The 17964-nt window shown below is 41.1% G+C and overlaps 1 protein-coding gene across 1 annotated transcript; it reads right to left on the bottom strand.

Moving 5' to 3' along the window:
• Window positions 1-941: 941 nt before the first annotated feature.
• Window positions 942-17464, bottom strand: TMEM26 (transmembrane protein 26). Its single transcript, XM_071438627.1, has 6 exons — window positions 16922-17464; window positions 13762-13840; window positions 8457-8570; window positions 7704-7924; window positions 6651-6727; window positions 942-4438 (listed from the first exon to the last, which is right to left on the bottom strand). Exons 1-6 carry the CDS (start codon window positions 17110-17112, stop codon window positions 4023-4025), a joined length of 1098 nt encoding a protein of 365 aa, XP_071294728.1. The 5' UTR covers window positions 17113-17464; the 3' UTR covers window positions 942-4022.
• Between the last annotated feature and the right edge of the window lie 500 nt (window positions 17465-17964).

The following is a 17964-nucleotide window of genomic DNA, read 5'->3' as shown; positions in this document are numbered from 1 at the left end:
AGAGACTTCCTTTCTCATATAACAGTGTGAAAAAAGTGGAAAATTGAATTCAAAGACAGAGGGGCCAGGGACTCTTCAGCCTCCTGATTTCAAAACTTGCCTATTTTCTATTGACACAGCATCAGTGAAATGGTGTTGTGCAGTTTTAATACCTTGTGCTGGTGTTATGTTCTAATGCTCACCTAAAAACTTTATTTTTGAGGGGAAACTAATGCCAAAACTTGCTTTCATTCAACTGGGGAAATCTGCATGGAAAGAACATATTCCAGGGAACTTCTTTTTTTTTTTTTTTTTTTTTAGATCTGTGTTTTGTTCAGAGTATGGTATGCTTAGTATCCAAGTTTCAAGATACTCATAATGCTTAGGTATTTTCTGTTTTGAAGGCATCTGCGGAGTGTTCTTACTGGCAGTTCACAGATTGGTACAGAAATAAAAGCTGTATATTGGGCATTGCCAGGTATGTGTGAGGGTATTTAAATGCATGTATGTATTTGTGTGTGTATTTAAAATGCCTCCTGTGTGCAGATATTAAACACATCCTCTTGGGGATTGCAGTGTGACTTGCATACTTGGAGGCAAAGGCTCTGAATAAAGAACCTACCCAGAACAGAGTGAAATTAGCTGCAGTTGCTCGTGGGTTTTCAAAGCAACAGCAGCAGTCAGAATCTGGCCTAAGTAATTAAGTTATGAAGCATGGAAAGGAAAAGCAGCATGTGGAAGATATAATTAATAGGAACATATAACAGTCAGCTCTCACATAATAAATTGGCAGCTATGCCTGAGGTAACTGCCTTTTATTTGCAAAATGCTGTTGGAATTTTTTTTAAGTAATTGCACATTTTCTTCCATTTCCACATGGTCACAGAGAACATAGTACAGTACAAATACCAACAGGAATGCAATAAAATCGTCGCTGTTGTTTGTTGTTTTTCCTGCTTAGGGCTATGATCTTATTTAAGCCAATGTCCAAAAGAAAGGAGGAATACATTTTAGCTCAGGAAAAGACAAGTGGCAAAACATTTTAGTGAGGTTTAATATGGAATAATTTAGAAGGACAAGGCAGGAACAACCAGAATAAATAACAGTAAATGGTCAGATATCTATTTGCAGAACAGATTTATTAATGTGTTCTCCTAACTTGAGTAAATAACAGTTAAGATAAATGTTCTGAAGTTCTTCCATTTTGGAGGCTTGAATTTTCCCCATCTGAAGGTCTACTGCAGCTTTTCCTGTAGAAAAATCTTTGACATCTTTGGGTACACCACAGATTCTGGCAGATCTTAGGTGAATCCAGTCTACCCCTTGCCTTGTGCAGAGCTCTGGAAGGCTGTGGGATGGCACCAGGGCTCCCCACAACCAGCTGCTGCTTCAGCTGCCTCCAACAGCCTGCTGCAAAACACAAAGCTGCAGTCCTGCTCCAAACATTTGCAACAGGAAACTGAGGAGGGCTTGCAACTGGGGTTTGCTGCTCTGCCCAAAACATACAAATTACTGGACTTTTTAATTGCCATTTCTGGCTTCTCAGTGAAGAAGAGGGAGCTGCATGTCACTCCTGCTATGTGATTCCTCTCTGCACCCAAGTGGGAATTTCTAATACTGCTTTGTTAGTCTGGATTTTCTTTTGGTTTTAAGCAATCTGATTGCCATCACTGCAATAGTGGGGAGGAAAAAAGGGAAGTCCAAATCTACTTTATTGTAAATGTGAAGAGGATCTGGCCTATATTGTCTGTGAGTGAATGAGGATGGGATCTTGTAAACTCCTAACACTGGAGTGAGTTCTTAGCACCATAAATGTGATTAGAAGCTTTACTGCTGTTTAAAATTGAACAGCCTGAAGACCAGGAAATAGAGTTTGCTGTGAAATATTCCTGCTGTAACCAGTCTCCGTACTGCTGACCCCAGGGGATCTTGCATTTGCTGCAGGCTGAGTTAGTAGGCAGTTTGTTGCTGAACGAAGGTTTGAAATAGCAAGTTTTTAAAAAGTACATCCTAGCAATTTTTGTGCTGATGAATTTAGAATGATGTTCTAGCAAGCTCAGTACACTCCAAATTAATTAGCAGTGATCCTTTTAACAGGATAATTACTATATCAGCAAGTGGTAAACTCAAAATGAATATGAGTAGTTCCGGCTTGCATCCACAAGGAAGAGCTGTCTTATGGTTCTACCAAGTGATTCTAAATTCATCCCAGTGTGAAAGGTTTTAGACAGCACAGATCATCATCAGAACTGTCACTTTTTTACCTCTAGACTTGAATTAAAATCCAAAATGAAACTGCATTCCATTTTCCATATGTCTACCTCACAACACCATGGCAAGTAGGAATTGGCTTTTTAAAACTGCTGCTGGAAAAAGGCTGAAAATAAGCAGAGAAGGAGGTGTTGCACATTACTACTATATAAATGGTAGACAGGGCTATGAAGCATGTGATACTTCTTATGGCTGTGCATTTTCTTCCTTCATAATGGAAGGGTCTTATCCTGCACAGAACAGTAAGAACTCACAAGTATAAACACATGTGCACATCTTTGGTGTTTGGGCCTTTTAAACAGGTTCATCTTTCAAAGAATAAATGTATCACTGTTTATCAGGCTGTGGATAAATAAATACATGATGCTGCAATGATGGCAGAAACACTTCCATTCATTCCTGAAACCAGACCCTGGTTTTCAGATAGCTGAGGCTTTAGAAAATAAGGCTTAATTTGGTGCTTTAATATGGGAAATTACCTTAATTTGGTCACTCTATATGCTTTTCTGCTCTCTTTCAGAATGGATGCAGGAATCTGTAAAAGCACCTGCCATTTTCTGTGAAAATATAATTTTTAGGCAGACTTTCAAAAATCACTTATCTTACTTTCAGCTTCTCTAAGCTATGTTGAGCAAATGATCTTACACTGATCTCAAGTGTGCTCTTGGGAGAAATTGGGACCCATGTTGTTCACTCCAAATGTGAAAGTAGTCAAGTATTAATTATTAGCCATTGCTTAGAAATGGATCTTGACACTCACCAGACCAGACAATCTCTCAGGTTATTTCATGGGACCTTGTGGTGCTTTTTGAAACATGAAGTGCATGCCTGAATCCTTTGGCTTAGATGCCCTCAGCAGCAATGCCATCTTCTTTCTAGAGAGAGTCTGTGTCAGGCCACTTTTAAAAATCATACAAAGTGGAGACATTTAAAAAACTGTCTCAACTGTAAAATCAAGAGGAAAAAAGTATTCACAAATATTTTGGTGAGGTTTTGTCCATGTGTGTTGTGTATATGTTCTAACTGGCAGAAATAGAAAGGCAAGAAACTCTGTAGAAAATGCCTGTAGCAAATGCAGTTGGCTTCTAGTGATTCAGGGGCTGATTTTTCTTTTTGATAAGGTTTAGGTTATTCAGACCGGGCAGGTCATAAGTGTCTTTTCTATGTAGTTTCATGGTTTTGCATAGTTCTTAACTGAATCCAGCCAAAGATGAGGTAACATCTGAAGGTTTCCTTAAATTTCTGGAATGAACAATGTTCTCATGTCACAGTAACAGCACTAACATGCCTGCACAGTTGTTGCTGCTGAAGTTCCTTCTGTTCATGGCAAATATATTGTTCATCACACTTTAGTCATAGCCCTACCATTCTAGTAGAGCTCAATGCTTTTGTGCTTCCTATAAATGGCAGGCTTGTCCTTCCACTTGAATTCATGCAAGTACATAGGTCAGCACAGTGCCACCAACGGTAACAACCAATCAACCAGTCTTGTTAGTGCTCCCAACCTTTCTTGATACTACAAACTATGGCTACAAAATCCCTGTGAGTAATATAATATGGAACTAGTCAAAACCCACCATACAAATGGATTTAAAAAAGGTCCCATTGCTAAGAATTTGCTTGAGAAAAGTTCCCCTACAATTTAGAAGAAATGAATGTTCTCTTGATGCAAAAGATGACTTAGGCGCTCAAGATCTATTTGATCACAGAAACTGACAAAGCCCTTCTGAAGAAGCTGTGGGAAATGCAACCTCTTACAAGTCAGGAACTGCTCAGTGATCTTCTGAAGGAGCTTGGGATTCCTCTTTTGGAGGAACAGCAACAAACTCTTTCATTTCATTCTCTTGGCGACCAGTAGCATGAGCACGAGCTTCATAAGGCTCACATGGGCAGCAACAGACTTCTCCTTTCCTGCTCTTCTGCAGAACGGTGGTACGGAAGTCTAAGGTTATCACTGCCAGCCGGTACAGCTGCAGAGTCACAACTAAGATATTCTTAGCTGTAAAAAACACCAGCATCTGATTGAATATTCTGAAGTGGCCCATGAGAATTGAACGCACAATGAAGAAGGGGCCATCCTGTATGAAAAGGCTGACGCCAATGTTCCAGAGTTCTGCACTGTACCTGCACAGCAGCAGGCTGGGGATCCGCCTGGCCGACGTGCTTGGTTTGCAGCCAATATGCTGTACTGCAAGGAAAACAATCACATTAAAACAATTTTGTGTATTGGCCTAAAGGGCACTCACAATACAGGGTATTCTGGATTATAAATGCATTCACCTGTAAACCGTGCAACCTATAGCATATCCAGTTTCTGGGATGTTTTTCAGCAAAAGACACTGAACTCACCTGAGGCACTTATGTGGTCTGACAAACAGGATTAAACACTTCCCCTTTTGTATGCCTCAAACATACCAGTATTTATACACTTCTACAACAAAAAGCAGAAATAGATCACCTAGTGATTCTTTACAACTTCCCCAGATCTTTTATTTGGTAAATCAACATGCCAGACCAGTATGCATCCTTAAGAAAAAAACTGTGCTGAAAAGGAATAGCCAGTGCTGTAGCACTTCACTTTCTTCCACGCTAAGACATTGCTTTAAAAATATTCACTAGATAACCATTGCCTTTTTCATGTGTCATAGTAAGAATAAGGCCTGTCAGTGCCAGGCAATATTGAGCACTATGTGGTTTCTGTCTGCCCTGTAAGACTTGAGGCACAGATTCTAATTCTTAGCCTTGTGGACACCAATGTCATACAATGCTGGAACTTGCATGCATGGGTTCCCCTTGGCAGTAGAGGTGGTGGTGGGCTCAAATGCCCTCTATGGTGTAGTGTCCAGAGAAGGAGCATCAGAAGGGTTTGTGGGGGGAAATTTGGCTGTATCTCACAGAAATACACGAAGCTTAATTAACCTGTCTCTTCGACAGGGAGATTTCATTGGTTTAAAAAACATCACACTTGTGATGCAGTAACAACTGCCAAACATTTCAGCTTGCCGAAAGAATTCTATTGTTTGAGTCAATGCTGGGGTGGGGGGAGAAAGAGATGAGACTCAAATGGAAAATGAGTTGTAAAATATAGAAATTTGCTGAATCCATTAGGCAAAACTTCAGCAGCAGCTAATTTTTTAATGTACTTCTTTGCCATTGCTGTTTAACAGTCCTAACTGTAGTCTAATAATAACTGCCTAAAAATGTTTTACGTCATGTTTGATGTGTGAATAAACATTCTGATGCTTGAACAAAAAGTACTATCTGTGCAACTGTATAGAACTACCTAAAATGAACTGTACCCATAGTAATTTCAGGGAAATAGGTGTTCAGTAATTTAATTTTTAACTGGTAGGTGTAATTAAATAAATGGAAAAGCAACAGCTAGAGGAAAAAAATAAACAGATTAAGTGCTATTTGAATTTATTTGTGTGGTGGTGATGTATATAGGATGTTTTTTATTTGGTTGGTTGAGGTTTTTTAAACCTGACTGCTGTGCATCTTTAATAGAATATATTTTAGCAGTAGCAGGAATTTTAGCTATGATAAAGCTGAAATGTGATTGCATCTGGTTTTTTAGGAAGTAAGCTGCTGAGCTGAAATGCTGAAATATTTTCATAACTTCCCTGTTGGAAACAAAGCCTAGCAGCGTCCATGTAGAAAAGACTAATGAACAAAATAATATTTCAGGAATTTTAAATTTATTATTCTAGTCAGTGTGTTAGCCTAGAAATCTATTTTGTATAGATGGTACTGAGGATAATGCATTTTTGGACTGCTATAGTTGTTGCAAACTTGTTGTGATTGGAAGCCAAAATGATTGGAACAGATGATGCTCCAGACAACTTTCATTGTTCTTTTTGGACAGGGAGAAGCCCTTTCTGCCCAGGAACAAACACAGCCCTGAGCTGGCTGAATAGCTGGCCCTTTTAGATGGAGATAACATCATAGAGTCTCAACATAATATGGTCCTTTAGGTCTCTAGTGAATAGGTAATTTCTCCTGTGCTTTTGGCTTTGCTATTCTGTGGTTCACGAGTGCCTGCCTCTCTGTAGGGTCTAGGACCTACCCAAATTTGAGGCATAATAGACCAGCTCTAACATGAGAGCTCACATAGTGAAGTTTAAGGCAGTAACAGGCAACTGGAACAACACAATAGTGCAATCATTTCTTCCTTTTCCTGAAAGTAGACAGCTCAATGAGAGAGATCAGAGGTTAGCCAGAAACAAGTATTTCCTCAAAAGAAACCACAATGAGCTTTCTTCAAAAGCTGTTGTATATGAATTCCTCTCCACCAGAAGTCCTTAGTACAACCTGTATGTAGTGTGTGCACAACCACAAGATGTACCAACGAAAACTTAAGGGCATTTTTTCTCTTTTCTTGTTTGTGTGCAAGTACTAACCTGCAAGATCAAGTGGAAACTGTAACATACTCCAGGTCCATACAGCAAGAATTGCATTTATGAGAGCGTAATTCTTCCTATGGGAGGGGGAAAAGTGGTAACAATGAAGATGCAGTTTCCTTATGAGATCACAAAAGAGCTTCCTGTAGTGTTTGTAATCATTTAAAGGGTAGCTGAGTGAAACAGTGATTGGTTTATTTATGTGCTTTTACAATGCAACACTAAGGAAAACAGAAGCACCTTTTTGTGTGGTATTTTTGCTGTTAAGGCTTACATGTTCCAGCTGTGTAATTACACTAAATATCTGAAGCTAATGTTACAATAATAAGCATATGAGGATAGACTCTGTGGCTCAGAGGGGATATCTTTACCCTTGTAGTGATTACACATTCCTTGCAAGCCTGAAGCTTCTCTGCCAAGCGGGAAGGACTCTTTTCCTGCTCTAAAAGCCTTGCTGTGATATTTACAAAAAATAAAATAGTATTTGTTAGAGAGGATGAACCTCTTCTGTGACTCTTTCCTTATGATGGATGTTCACAGCTCATCTCTCAGCAGTGTGAGGGGGAGGTGAGCTTACTTTCTCTGGGAGAGATCAGTGTTGAAAATTCACACCAGACTGTGCCATTCCCTTTCTTCTTATCTTTGAACACTTTGTCACTCTACCATGAAGTACACATGAGATAACCAAAGAAGCAACTTGGATAATGAATCACTTAAGCCAGCTCTAGTTGCTTCCTTGCCCATCTGAAACAATTCATTAACCTGAAGGAGGCTTACTGCGTATCCAGTGTTTCAGCTTCTGTAGCTGTAAAAGCTCCTGGCAGTCAGGCTGCTCATTTGGCTCCCTGAACCCTTTCATTGTGATGATGTGACATGCTTCTCTGCTGGCAACACATGAGTAGTCCCCAACAAAGCTCACAGGACTTTCACAGGGGGAAAGGCAAGAGCAGGCACACAGAGCCCTTGAATGCAGCCTTCTGCTTTCTATGGGAAACAGTTTTACCAGTCTGAAAACTGCACATTACACAAATATCATCAGCAAAACATCCTTACCGAACATCCTCGATGTCCAAGGTCTCACTAGCAAATTCAAGTATATCTGCTGCTGTTCCTACAAACATGAGAAGCAGCTGAGACAATTGATCCCGGGTGATTTCAACTCCAATGGGGAGAAGCCATCTCCCAACTACTAGTAGCAGTAGAAAAGTCTGGTGGAGGGCCAGGGTCCATACAGTCTCACAGATTGTGGAGAGCTGATTGACAAAGACTTTAGCCTGTTTAAAAGACAGCAATAATGTACTGTAACTTCAGGACACTGATGTTAGACATACTGTCAGAGACTGTATTTGTCTTTGAGCCTGCTTTTGTTCTCTTTCACATTGTATGAGAACAAATAATTTCCATCTCGCAGGCCTGGTTTATAAAGGCACTCTAATACAAACTTTGGATAATGAATATCAAATCTTTCTCTGTGTACTACTCCTCCTGTCCTCATTTTTCAATTGAGCGTTGTGCTTTGCAGACTTGTTACCCAGGCACTTTCTAAATCCAGTTACTGAGATTTGCAAGAGAATGGTAGGGCTGCCTCTTCTTTAGACAGAGACTGGTTTTAGCAACAATAGTTAGTATGCAGCATGCTGTATTTTCAAAATGTGTTTTTCTAAATTACAAATATATATAATATACATGCTCTGGGTTTTTACCTTTTTTTGTTTGGTTTTTTGTTTTGTTATTTTGTTTTACTCACAAGGTGCTTATCTCTAATTGTCATAAGATCTCTACCAGAAACAGGAAAAGGTGCCCTACCGTCTGAATGATGTGGTGATCCGTTCCCTCACTTCCATGACTGCTCTCTCTGGATTGATTGAAGTCTTGATTGCTGACATTGACCTGAACAGCCCCAGGCTCATTGCCACAGTACTGTTGTGAACAAAAACATGACACATGTGTAAACATCCTACCCAGGAGCAGATGTGCTCTATGGCTGTATCCTGTTTTGCTGAACTGCAGAGGGTATCTGATGTTTGCAAAGGTCCTCACTCTTAATGCAATTAAGAGTGAGGACCTTTGCAAACATCAGATCTTCTTCAGAAGGGAGGAATTCCTCTCATGAGGACAAGAGTGATATGTTGGTAGGTTCCTAAGAAAGTACAGGGTTGTACTGCAGAAGAGAATGCAAATTCAAAGGCCAATGGAGTGGCCTTCAACAAAAACTTGTTCTCAAAATATCTGCTTCTGTTTTCTACTATCCAGAAAAAGTTCTCTGAAAATGTCACTTTCATTTTTCTGTATGACTTCCCTCAAGGCTGAAAATGAGGTAGGATATTTGGGTTGCATCCTCCACCTCTCCTGCCCCTGGTGTGCCTTATTTTGTATGGAAATTCATAGGGTGAGAGGTGAAATAAAGGAGTATTTAGAAGAACTAGACCTGTATTGTTGCCTATCCCTTTGAAATAGAATAAAGGCTATTTTTACTTCCTGCAAGTACATGATCATCTGGGAAATTGAGTGTTGGCTAAAACATACTATTACTCCAACTACAGTAATCCAGTGGTGGGACTATGTTCTCTCTGCAGCACTGTCCTGCCTCTCTACCTTCACACCCAAAGTTGGCCCAGGAGCAGCTGGGGGGCACGGCTCCAAAATCTGTCTTCATAACAATCCATAACATCTCTCTCCATTGTAATAAAAAGAGGATAATTAGAAAATCAAACCATGCTGTTACTAAAGACTTTTATCCTGTCCTATTTTTGCCAGAGAATTGCAGATGATTTGCATTTCTCCATTGGGCCCCCCACCATTTTATTGCATGGGGATTGATTTTCTGCAACAATTGGAATGTGTTTGAGAGCATACTGAGTAGTTGTGTTCAGCATAAAGCCTGCCAATATCAGAGCAATGTTTTTCAGGAAATTTCAGATTCTACTTTGATACTTTGCTTGGTCTCTGATGTTGTTCAGTATCTGGGTAAATGCTGCCTCTTGTCTGACCTTATGGTAGATAAATTTCCTGTGCCTGGAAAAAATGTCAGTGCTTGTTGCTTTTAGAGTTGGCGGTAAAGTGTCTTAAGCTGAATGCTTGTTTTATTTGAACAGTGGGTGTGAGAGTCTTGGAAGATTGACACACAGATGTGGGGAAGATGATGTTTCCATTTAGTCTAAAGTTCTGGGCATGGAAACAGTGAGATGGAGGGGCTGGTACTCTCTGCCTGGCTACAGCCTTGTAGGGCTAATCTCCCTGGGTTTGCCCTTCAACTAAAGGAGAGAGAGGGAATAGCTTGTTCAGAGGATACTTTGGAAATGTAACTTAATTGGTGCTCTGGAGAGGCACCTGTATCTGCTGCCTACAGAAAAACCCTTAAGTCTAGGGAGACCCATCCCAAGGTCAAAGTCAGGCTGAAATACTTCCACTGGCTGTGTGACACACCTCAGGTGACCACAACTTAAAAATACTGCATAACTGTCCTAACCACCCCAGAATACTAAGTGAAGATCAACAAGTAGCCTGGGTAGAGCAAAGAGATGACTAACGTGTGCAGGAGGAGGAAGGCTGACTCTGGCAGCCTTTGATTTGTCATTAAGTCTGCATTTAAGCTCATCCCTCTGGCCCCTTGCCTGCTCTGGCATGGTAATAGGAAAGCAGCCATGAACCTGCACAGAACTTCACATCCAAGGCTGAGGAGCTGCAGGACTCAGCAGCTTGACCACTAGAAGGAGGCAGAAGAAACCATGCCATGGCTTGCAGGGGAGCTCTTTTTCTCTTGTTCTAGTGGCACAAAGGTGCAGGAAGTACCTCTAAGAAAATTAATTCACATAATTGGCATCTTTGGTAGGTGTCTTTCCTTCTATGTCATTTTTGTGAGTACTTTCAGCTGAGAGGTGGGTTACTATTTCAGAGCAAGGCTTAGTGATCTTGGACATTGGCAAGCTCAGGGCCAGTCCACAGCTCTTCTCAGTTGCTTCTAGGAAGGAAATGGAAATCTGCATCTGCAAAGCCAGTCTCCTGTTTTTGTTTTTTTTAAAGTAGGCTTCTGGTTTTTTTCATTTAAGTATGTTCATATCTTGTTTGGGTTTGCTCTTCTCTGAATGTTTAATAAGTGGTGATTGTGAAATGATCTTTGAAAATCTGGAGAAGAGCCTTTATTTACATCATGTATATGCATGTAAATAGGACTGTTGGTGCCAGGCATATTTACTTATTGAGTTATGGATGTGCAGTGACTAAATGGGAATGTGACAAGAAGCAAGTGAATACTGTTTTACTGTTTCATGGGCATTTAATAAGCATGATTTGCCTTTTTATTATTAGACCCCAGTAAGTCCTAAATGTTGACTGTCTACCAAGCAAAATAAAAATGGTTTTCTTTTCAGGTTTTTTCTATGCAAAGATAAAAGGAAGAGGCTGTACACATTTTGTATCAACTCTGACTTTGTTTACTTTCTTTTGTTTCTTCTGAGATGAAGCTTACTGATTCATAAGCCATCTAATCAAAATGGAAATGCTGTTGCATGACATGGTGATGTCCCAGAGCATGGCCTGCGGAGAAACTCACTGCCAGTGCATGGGGGACACCTAAAACACCAATCTAATTCAGCCAATTTCTGTTTGCACCTTATTCACAATCTATTATTTTCAAATAAAACTGAGGTTAGCTAAAACTTTTCATAATGGAGCCAGCATTGGGGTGTAAAATTGACACTTGAATATTAGGGTGGAGTACCCTCAACCTATTAATGTGCACATAGGCTGTCAATCTGAGGACATTTTGAAAGAGTCCAGCCCTTCCCTGGAGCAGGCCCTCTGCCAAGCAACAGGTACCTGGCTTGCTGTCTGTGCTTTGCTGCAAACAGTGTGGCTGTCACTATGGAAACACATGTGATGTCAGAAATTCAAAGCACTCCTGACTGCTTCATTTTGCTCATGCAGCGAAGCTGAAATGTAAAACATGAAAAAAAGATCATCGAAGTTGTTTTCCAAATTGATGAATATAATGGGTATGGCAAGGAAGGAATGGTGAGAGATGTAAGATCACTTTGAGGAGCTCATTATGGTATAGTTTTAGCTGGTAAGAGAATCCCACCTCAGAATGAGGCTGAGGGAATGGACAGTGATATTCAATACATCCCCAAAGTGTTCAAGCTAAGGTGGTTAAAAATAATTACAGGGTTTACCCAGTGTCTGTCTTATTCCTGACTGGAAGCCTGCATCAGCTAGAGCCCTGGTAGTTGGGTAAGCCCTACAAAAGGTGCTCAGTTACTGCTTTCTGTGGCAGTGGCACACCAGGAATTTACAAAGGTAACAGAGCCCTGAGATCCTGAACATTATTATGGAAGAATGTTTGAGTTTTTTAATGGATTAAATGGTTTCAATTTCCTTGAGAGCAGACAGCAATTTTTTTTTCACTCTGTACAGTTCAATTGACTTTATCATCTTTCCCTAACATATATTTCATCCCCAAATACATTACCACAAAGCAGTAGTTTCTATGCAGTCAGTATTTCACCTTTGATATATGAATGGCATTATATGTCCAGTTCTGCAGTACACAGAGGCAGAATTGCCTCTGTCTTCAGGAAGAGAGACTGCCTATTAGCACCTGCTTTAAATAACAGCAGTGACACGAGCAGCTGATGCTTCCTGGTAAAGATTCAACACAAGATCAAAGTTCTACTGCCTTAAAGACCACACACTGTTTTCATAGTGTATATATTAAAAGTGTGGATCTAGTGACCACATAATTACCCATTCTGTTTGCATTTAAATAATGAAATCCTGTGAATACATCAGTATGGAGAGTAGTGCTAGTCTGAGTGCTGTGTTTGAGATTAATTGTTAGGAAAGCTGCTCCCCTTCTGGAGCTATTGTTTTTGAATCTGTTAGATTGTGTGTTTCCAGAACTCTCTATCCTATCTCTCCAGGTATAAACTAAGCTGTTAACTTGATATACTCCCTCTTTAATTCACCATAGCAGTATATCAATAAGAACAAAGTATGCCATGTTCTAACATCATTTTGGGAAATAAACTGCTGCCTTTGACTACAGAATTAGCCTGTTTCTTGGACCAGATTTAACTATGACAAATGTTCTCAATATCCACATTACCTGTCTGTGACTGTTTAAGGAGATTTGGGAAAACAAGAAGACAATAAATTCCTGCTGCTGTATTTAGAAAAAGCCTGAGGCATTTTTAGTGTAAACACAATTTTGAATATTTGATTATGCTTCTGTGGACTCTAACAATGTTTCAAATGAGAAAATGAGGCACTAGGTCTTCTTAGTCTAATTTATGTATTTTCTTCTGTTACTTTTTGTTCTTGTTCCAATCAGAACCTTTACTGCTATGGATGTAGGACACTGCATATGTGCAAATATGGGCACTGACAAAATTTCCTTTTCACTGCATGGAAGTGCTATAGGGACTTGAAACTAACCTGCATGAGCTTGACTCAGGGAGACCTGTTGGATCAAGTGGCTCTGTTCTGGCCCTAACTGACCCCAGAACACTTGCCCTTAAAAATTTTACCATGTGCTTTAGTCCTGAATTGGAATCCATCTACCCCCCTCCTAGATTATTATGCGGCACAAAGAAAGGAAGGATATAAACCTTTTCAGACATATTTCCAGCTGTGGTAACAATCTGTGGGTTCTCCTATGTTGCAGCAAACATGAGGTAACCCGAGTTTAAGACCCCTTTCACTGATACCTGTCTCAATTTTAACTTGCTTGAAGTTGTGGCATTTGCTTTTAAACACTGTGAAACTCACTTTATTTTGCAAAGGCCTCTAAAGCAACGTAGTTCTTTTACCCTACTGAGCAAGATTCATGCTGGTAACCTGGGGGTGAAAGGCTGTGTTTTTCAAACTTGTAGTCCTCAGTTCCTCAGATAAATACAAATAAATGGTCTCATTTTTAGCTAGGAAAGAGGTTAATTATCTGATAATTAGGAAGTGCACAATAGTCATAATATAGATGTAGCTAGACTGGGACACCCACCAATATGAAAGAGAGAACTGGAACAAGACTTAGCAGACTTCTGTCTGCATGCTTGAAGCCAACCCATCAAATAATGCATCCATTTCAAACAAGTCTATCTTGTCTCATATTAAATACCTGAGTCCCATGATGAATTTCTAGTAGCCATAGTGATGGTACTATGCAAATCAGATATAAAAATATTGCTGGTGAAAACCTGTGAAGGAAAAGAAAAGATATCTTGGTATTATGATACATCATAAATACTTTCCAATGCAGATAATGTTTGGATATATGGTATCTTGTGCCTCTACTATATGGGATATTAAGAAATAGGGTAATTGCCAATAAGAATTGCTATTCTTGCTGGATTGCTTGTGCTGTGTGAGTATTATAAATAATAGGTTTATCTGTACATCCATCTAAGGTCATATATGGAAATTTATTAAAAATTTCTTTTTTAAGAACTGACCAAAGGCACTTTGCTGTTGGTATTTCTATCACAGCATTTTCTGTATTTAAAAAGCCTGTAGCTAACATGCTCTTTCTGATTTCATGAAGAGTGAATTAATACATTGAGTCACTTCACTGAGTGATGCTGAGATAAAGGTTACTCACAATCCTGTGCATTGACACAGGAAAGGTAGAAATAGCATCAGTTTGCCTAAAACAAGCACTGCTTCAGTAGATCTTTTAGTTGCAGGCTGTGCATTTAAAATGGGTTTATGGAAATGGATCTTGGCCTTGTTTCCCCACTTGTACTAGCAGTGGTAGAATTCTCTAGTTCTTTTCTCTCTGCTAGTCTTCTATATAACTGTGATGGGTTGGTGCTGGCCAAATGCCAGTGCACCCACAAAAATCATTTATTCAACTAAAACCAGCACAATAACTGATGTTGATGAAGCTTTGTTATCTTCAGCTTCTTTAGCTGGGTTTATTCAGAAGTAATGGAGAGATTTCATGACTCCTACAAGTAGTGATGCTTGTGAGAGTGAGTTGCTGCTGTTTTCTTGTTAAACACATGACATTTGATTGAGGTGGGTTTTTTTGGTAATTCTGTACTTCTACATACAGTAGGAATGAGGTGCAATGCCACAAATTTTGTATCTAGCTCTGCATGCTACAGTATGGACTGGGCATTGATGCAATGCCCTGGGGCTTGGCAGTGGGGTCCAGCTCGGGACATTTGCTTGGTTCCTTCTATTCTGTCACTGGCACATTCTGCAATGAATTTAAACTGCTTATAAGTATGCAACTGCAGCAACATTTTGGCCAAATGTCCAAATGTTTGTCTCTATGTTGAACGTACCTTTATTTTGGTAATCATGACTTTTCCAGTGAAGATTAAGTACTGAGGAAAACAAAATATCCTGGTGCTTAGGGAAATTACTGAGTTGCTGAACTGCTCTGGAATGTTTCAAACTATCCCTTCTAAGATAGTTTGGGTTTTAATTGTGTTTTTTTGTTTTTCAGGGCTGAGGGGGTGTTGTTTGTTTTGACAGTGAGTTGTGTTGTTGTTGTTAGCTTTTTTTCCCCCCCCAAAAAAAAGGCTAGTGATTGTGTGGGTTTTTAGCCTGGTTATTTTGGGAGAGAACACACCTCTCATTTGAATGGAAGAACTAACATTTTACAATATTTCCTGTAGGACTTCAGCACACAAAAAATCCATCCAGCTGGCAGGTTAGCAATACTGAGCTAATGATACCACATCAGGCCAAGAGACTTCAGGGGCTTTAACCCTGCCTTTCTTTCAGAAGGAGCAATCTAGAGGAAGTGGCCAGGCTCACAAGAAGACTTTTTCTCCACATGTGCACATTAAATGTTTTATGCTGGTGTAATCAGTAACAGTCCTCTGTCAATAATGAACAGAGAATATGAGGGTGTTGGAGGCAGGAGTCCTGCTGCATAGTCTACCCCTTGCCTGGATTGGTGATTGTCTGTGGAATTGTTTCTACAAATGCTGATGATGTTTGTTCTGTTACTGTTTTCCACTGGAGCAGAAAATTACCCTGATGGAAATAGATGCTGACCATTTGTCTACAGTTCTCACCTATAGATGTACTTTTATTTTGCTGCTTGAAGTGTTGGACCACATCCATTTTAAATTTTCTTTTACATAAATTTAGCCCACTCTTCTACGTATGCATCTAACATGGATGTGCTTTTGGTTCCTATTTTTGTTTGGATTTTTTAAAAGCTCCATTGCAAGTGTTGCTTCATGAAGATTCTGCTGCTGCCTCCTCTCCCAAAATAATTGGTGCTGTTCAATCTGCCTGTCTCATAACTGCATTTGAGGCTCTGCTGTTGTTCAATTTTCCAGTGTCCCAGACTTTATCACCGCTTTTATTGCATTTAAATTTAGAGCATGGAACTCTTGCGTGAATTGTCACACAACACTCCTTCTGTTATAATGACTTTCACAGGTTGCAATGGGCAGGATTTTAAGAACATGGAAATACTCCAGGGCTCTCTAGTACTGGATTTGTCTGAAGGCCTGCCTGCAGTTTGAGTTTTTAACAATAAAAGGTCCTAGTGAAATCTTGACAATTAGTTACGTGACCGCCTCCTTTTCACAGAGCATTTTGTTTTGGCTGCCTGAGCGCTGATGAGCTGTAGATGACAGCAGTAATTCTTTAGATGCATGTAAAACCCCATGTGCTTGGCCAAGCTCTGCTATGACTAACTTTTTTGTTCATTTCTCGGGCAGCCTTTCACGCATGAAAGTTCCTCTCTGGAATAGCCTCTCAAATCCAAATAGTTAAGCCACTCTTGCTGTATCAAGAGTTGCTGCTCATCTTTTATTTTTTTACAAAGTTTAGGTTCATGCAGTAGCGTGGTGTTAGCACTGTTGCACGGAGGAGAGCAGGGGCATACAGTCCTAGGGCAGGAGGTGCAATGCAGGGCACGGCAGGATGGGTGTAAATGCAGGGCATTTGCAGGGTCCCTCCGCACCCTGTGCCCCTGCAGGGCTCAGGAGGTGCCCCGGTGCCCCCAGCCCGCTGCAGCCCCACAGCATCCACCTCCTGACTCTAGCAAGAGACACACACAGCCGCACAGAGTGCCTCCCGCGTAGTCTGCTGTACCATTGCCCCTCCTGAAAGCCCTCTGTCTGGCAGTGGACTAGCCAAACTCTACCAGCTTTCCACCCCTGCCTCCTGGGAGCAGCCGGAGAGCAAAGGCGATCCCTGAGCGCCTGGCAGCGCCGGGACAGGGCAGCCCCTGCTCTCGGGGGGCAGCTTCGCATCTGCAGCAAGGAACATGCAAAGAAGCAAGAGGGGCTCCGGCGGAATATGCTCACCATTTGTAGCCTCTGCCTTGCTTAAACTTGAGGGTGAGCCCTGTCTCCAGGCACAGGAGAAGATTGAGCAGTGCCAGCAGCCAGTACTTGGGCTCCTTCTTCACGGCGGTCACTCTCCAAACCCCGATGAGCGAGTGCAACACGAAGAGCAGGCGAGTGACCAGGGCATTGAGCAGCACCATCAGCTCCATGCCGCAGCCCGCCCTCCCTTCCCCGCACCGCGGGGCCCCGCCGCTTTTAGGAGCCCTGGCGAGTTACCTTGGCAGGCAGCGGGGAGCCTGCGCCTCGCCGGCACACAGATCGCTTCTCCTCCTCCATCTCCACAAAGGGGCCCATTATAACAAAAAAGAAACAGCATCGCCCCTCCCCCAGACTTCCTGAAAACTTTTTGAAGGAAAAAAAAAAAAAAAAAGACACGCTTCCATGCTGCAGTGGTTTGCAGGCTCGGAACAGCCCTGGCCGGCCCAAGGCAGGGGTGGGGACCGTTGTTTCTGTCTCCTCTATCATCGCTCAAGGACCAAGCACGGCGAGGTTTCCCCTCTCGCCCAGTTACCATCGCTCTGCAGCCCCACTTGCTGCTCTCGCCTCGTGCATCTCCAGCAAAGACACAATGAAAGGCACTTTGCTGAAAGCTCCACTGCATTTCTGAGAGTGCAAACCAAACCCCTCTTTCTGCTCTCCCTGAAAGAGAATTCATGTTTGGGAGCTTTTAAAATCGTTTAATATTGCAATAGAGAAAGCAGAACTTGTATGCTTAGTTCACCGGAATCCCTTGTGCAGCAGAAGTCAGAATCTGAAATCTAGTCAAACCACTCTATTGTATGATCTACACCCTGCTTCAGGACTAAGAAGCAGGCCAGGTGCAGAACTCCAGAAACAGGGATGAAATCTGGGCTAACACTAATTTTACTGAATTGGTCAACAGAGGCATATACAAAAAATGCACTAAAGTTTGACTGTTAGGTCAGTTACCTCTAGACAGATTTTTTGTATCCCGTGGGATACAAAGTGTATGAAGTACAGAATTTGTTTTAAAATTTCCT

Source organism: Agelaius tricolor, unplaced genomic scaffold (genome assembly GCF_023055355.1).
Source record: "Agelaius tricolor isolate 1412-34295 unplaced genomic scaffold, bAgeTri1.0.p SCAF_13, whole genome shotgun sequence".
Classification (NCBI taxonomy): domain Eukaryota; kingdom Metazoa; phylum Chordata; class Aves; order Passeriformes; family Icteridae; genus Agelaius; species Agelaius tricolor.
This window is presented reverse-complemented; position numbering and strand designations above follow the sequence as displayed.

Coding starts and splice junctions, on each gene's coding strand:
- TMEM26 (XM_071438627.1), bottom strand. CDS start 17,112: ATGGAGCTGATGGTGCTGCTCAATGCCCTGGTCACTCGCCTGCTCTTC. Junction 13,841..16,921: donor CAAGGCAGAGGCTACAAATG/GTGAGCATATTC, acceptor TTTCCTTCACAG/GTTTTCACCAGCAATATTTT. Junction 8,571..13,761: donor AAATTCATCATGGGACTCAG/GTATTTAATATG, acceptor TGTTCACAACAG/TACTGTGGCAATGAGCCTGG.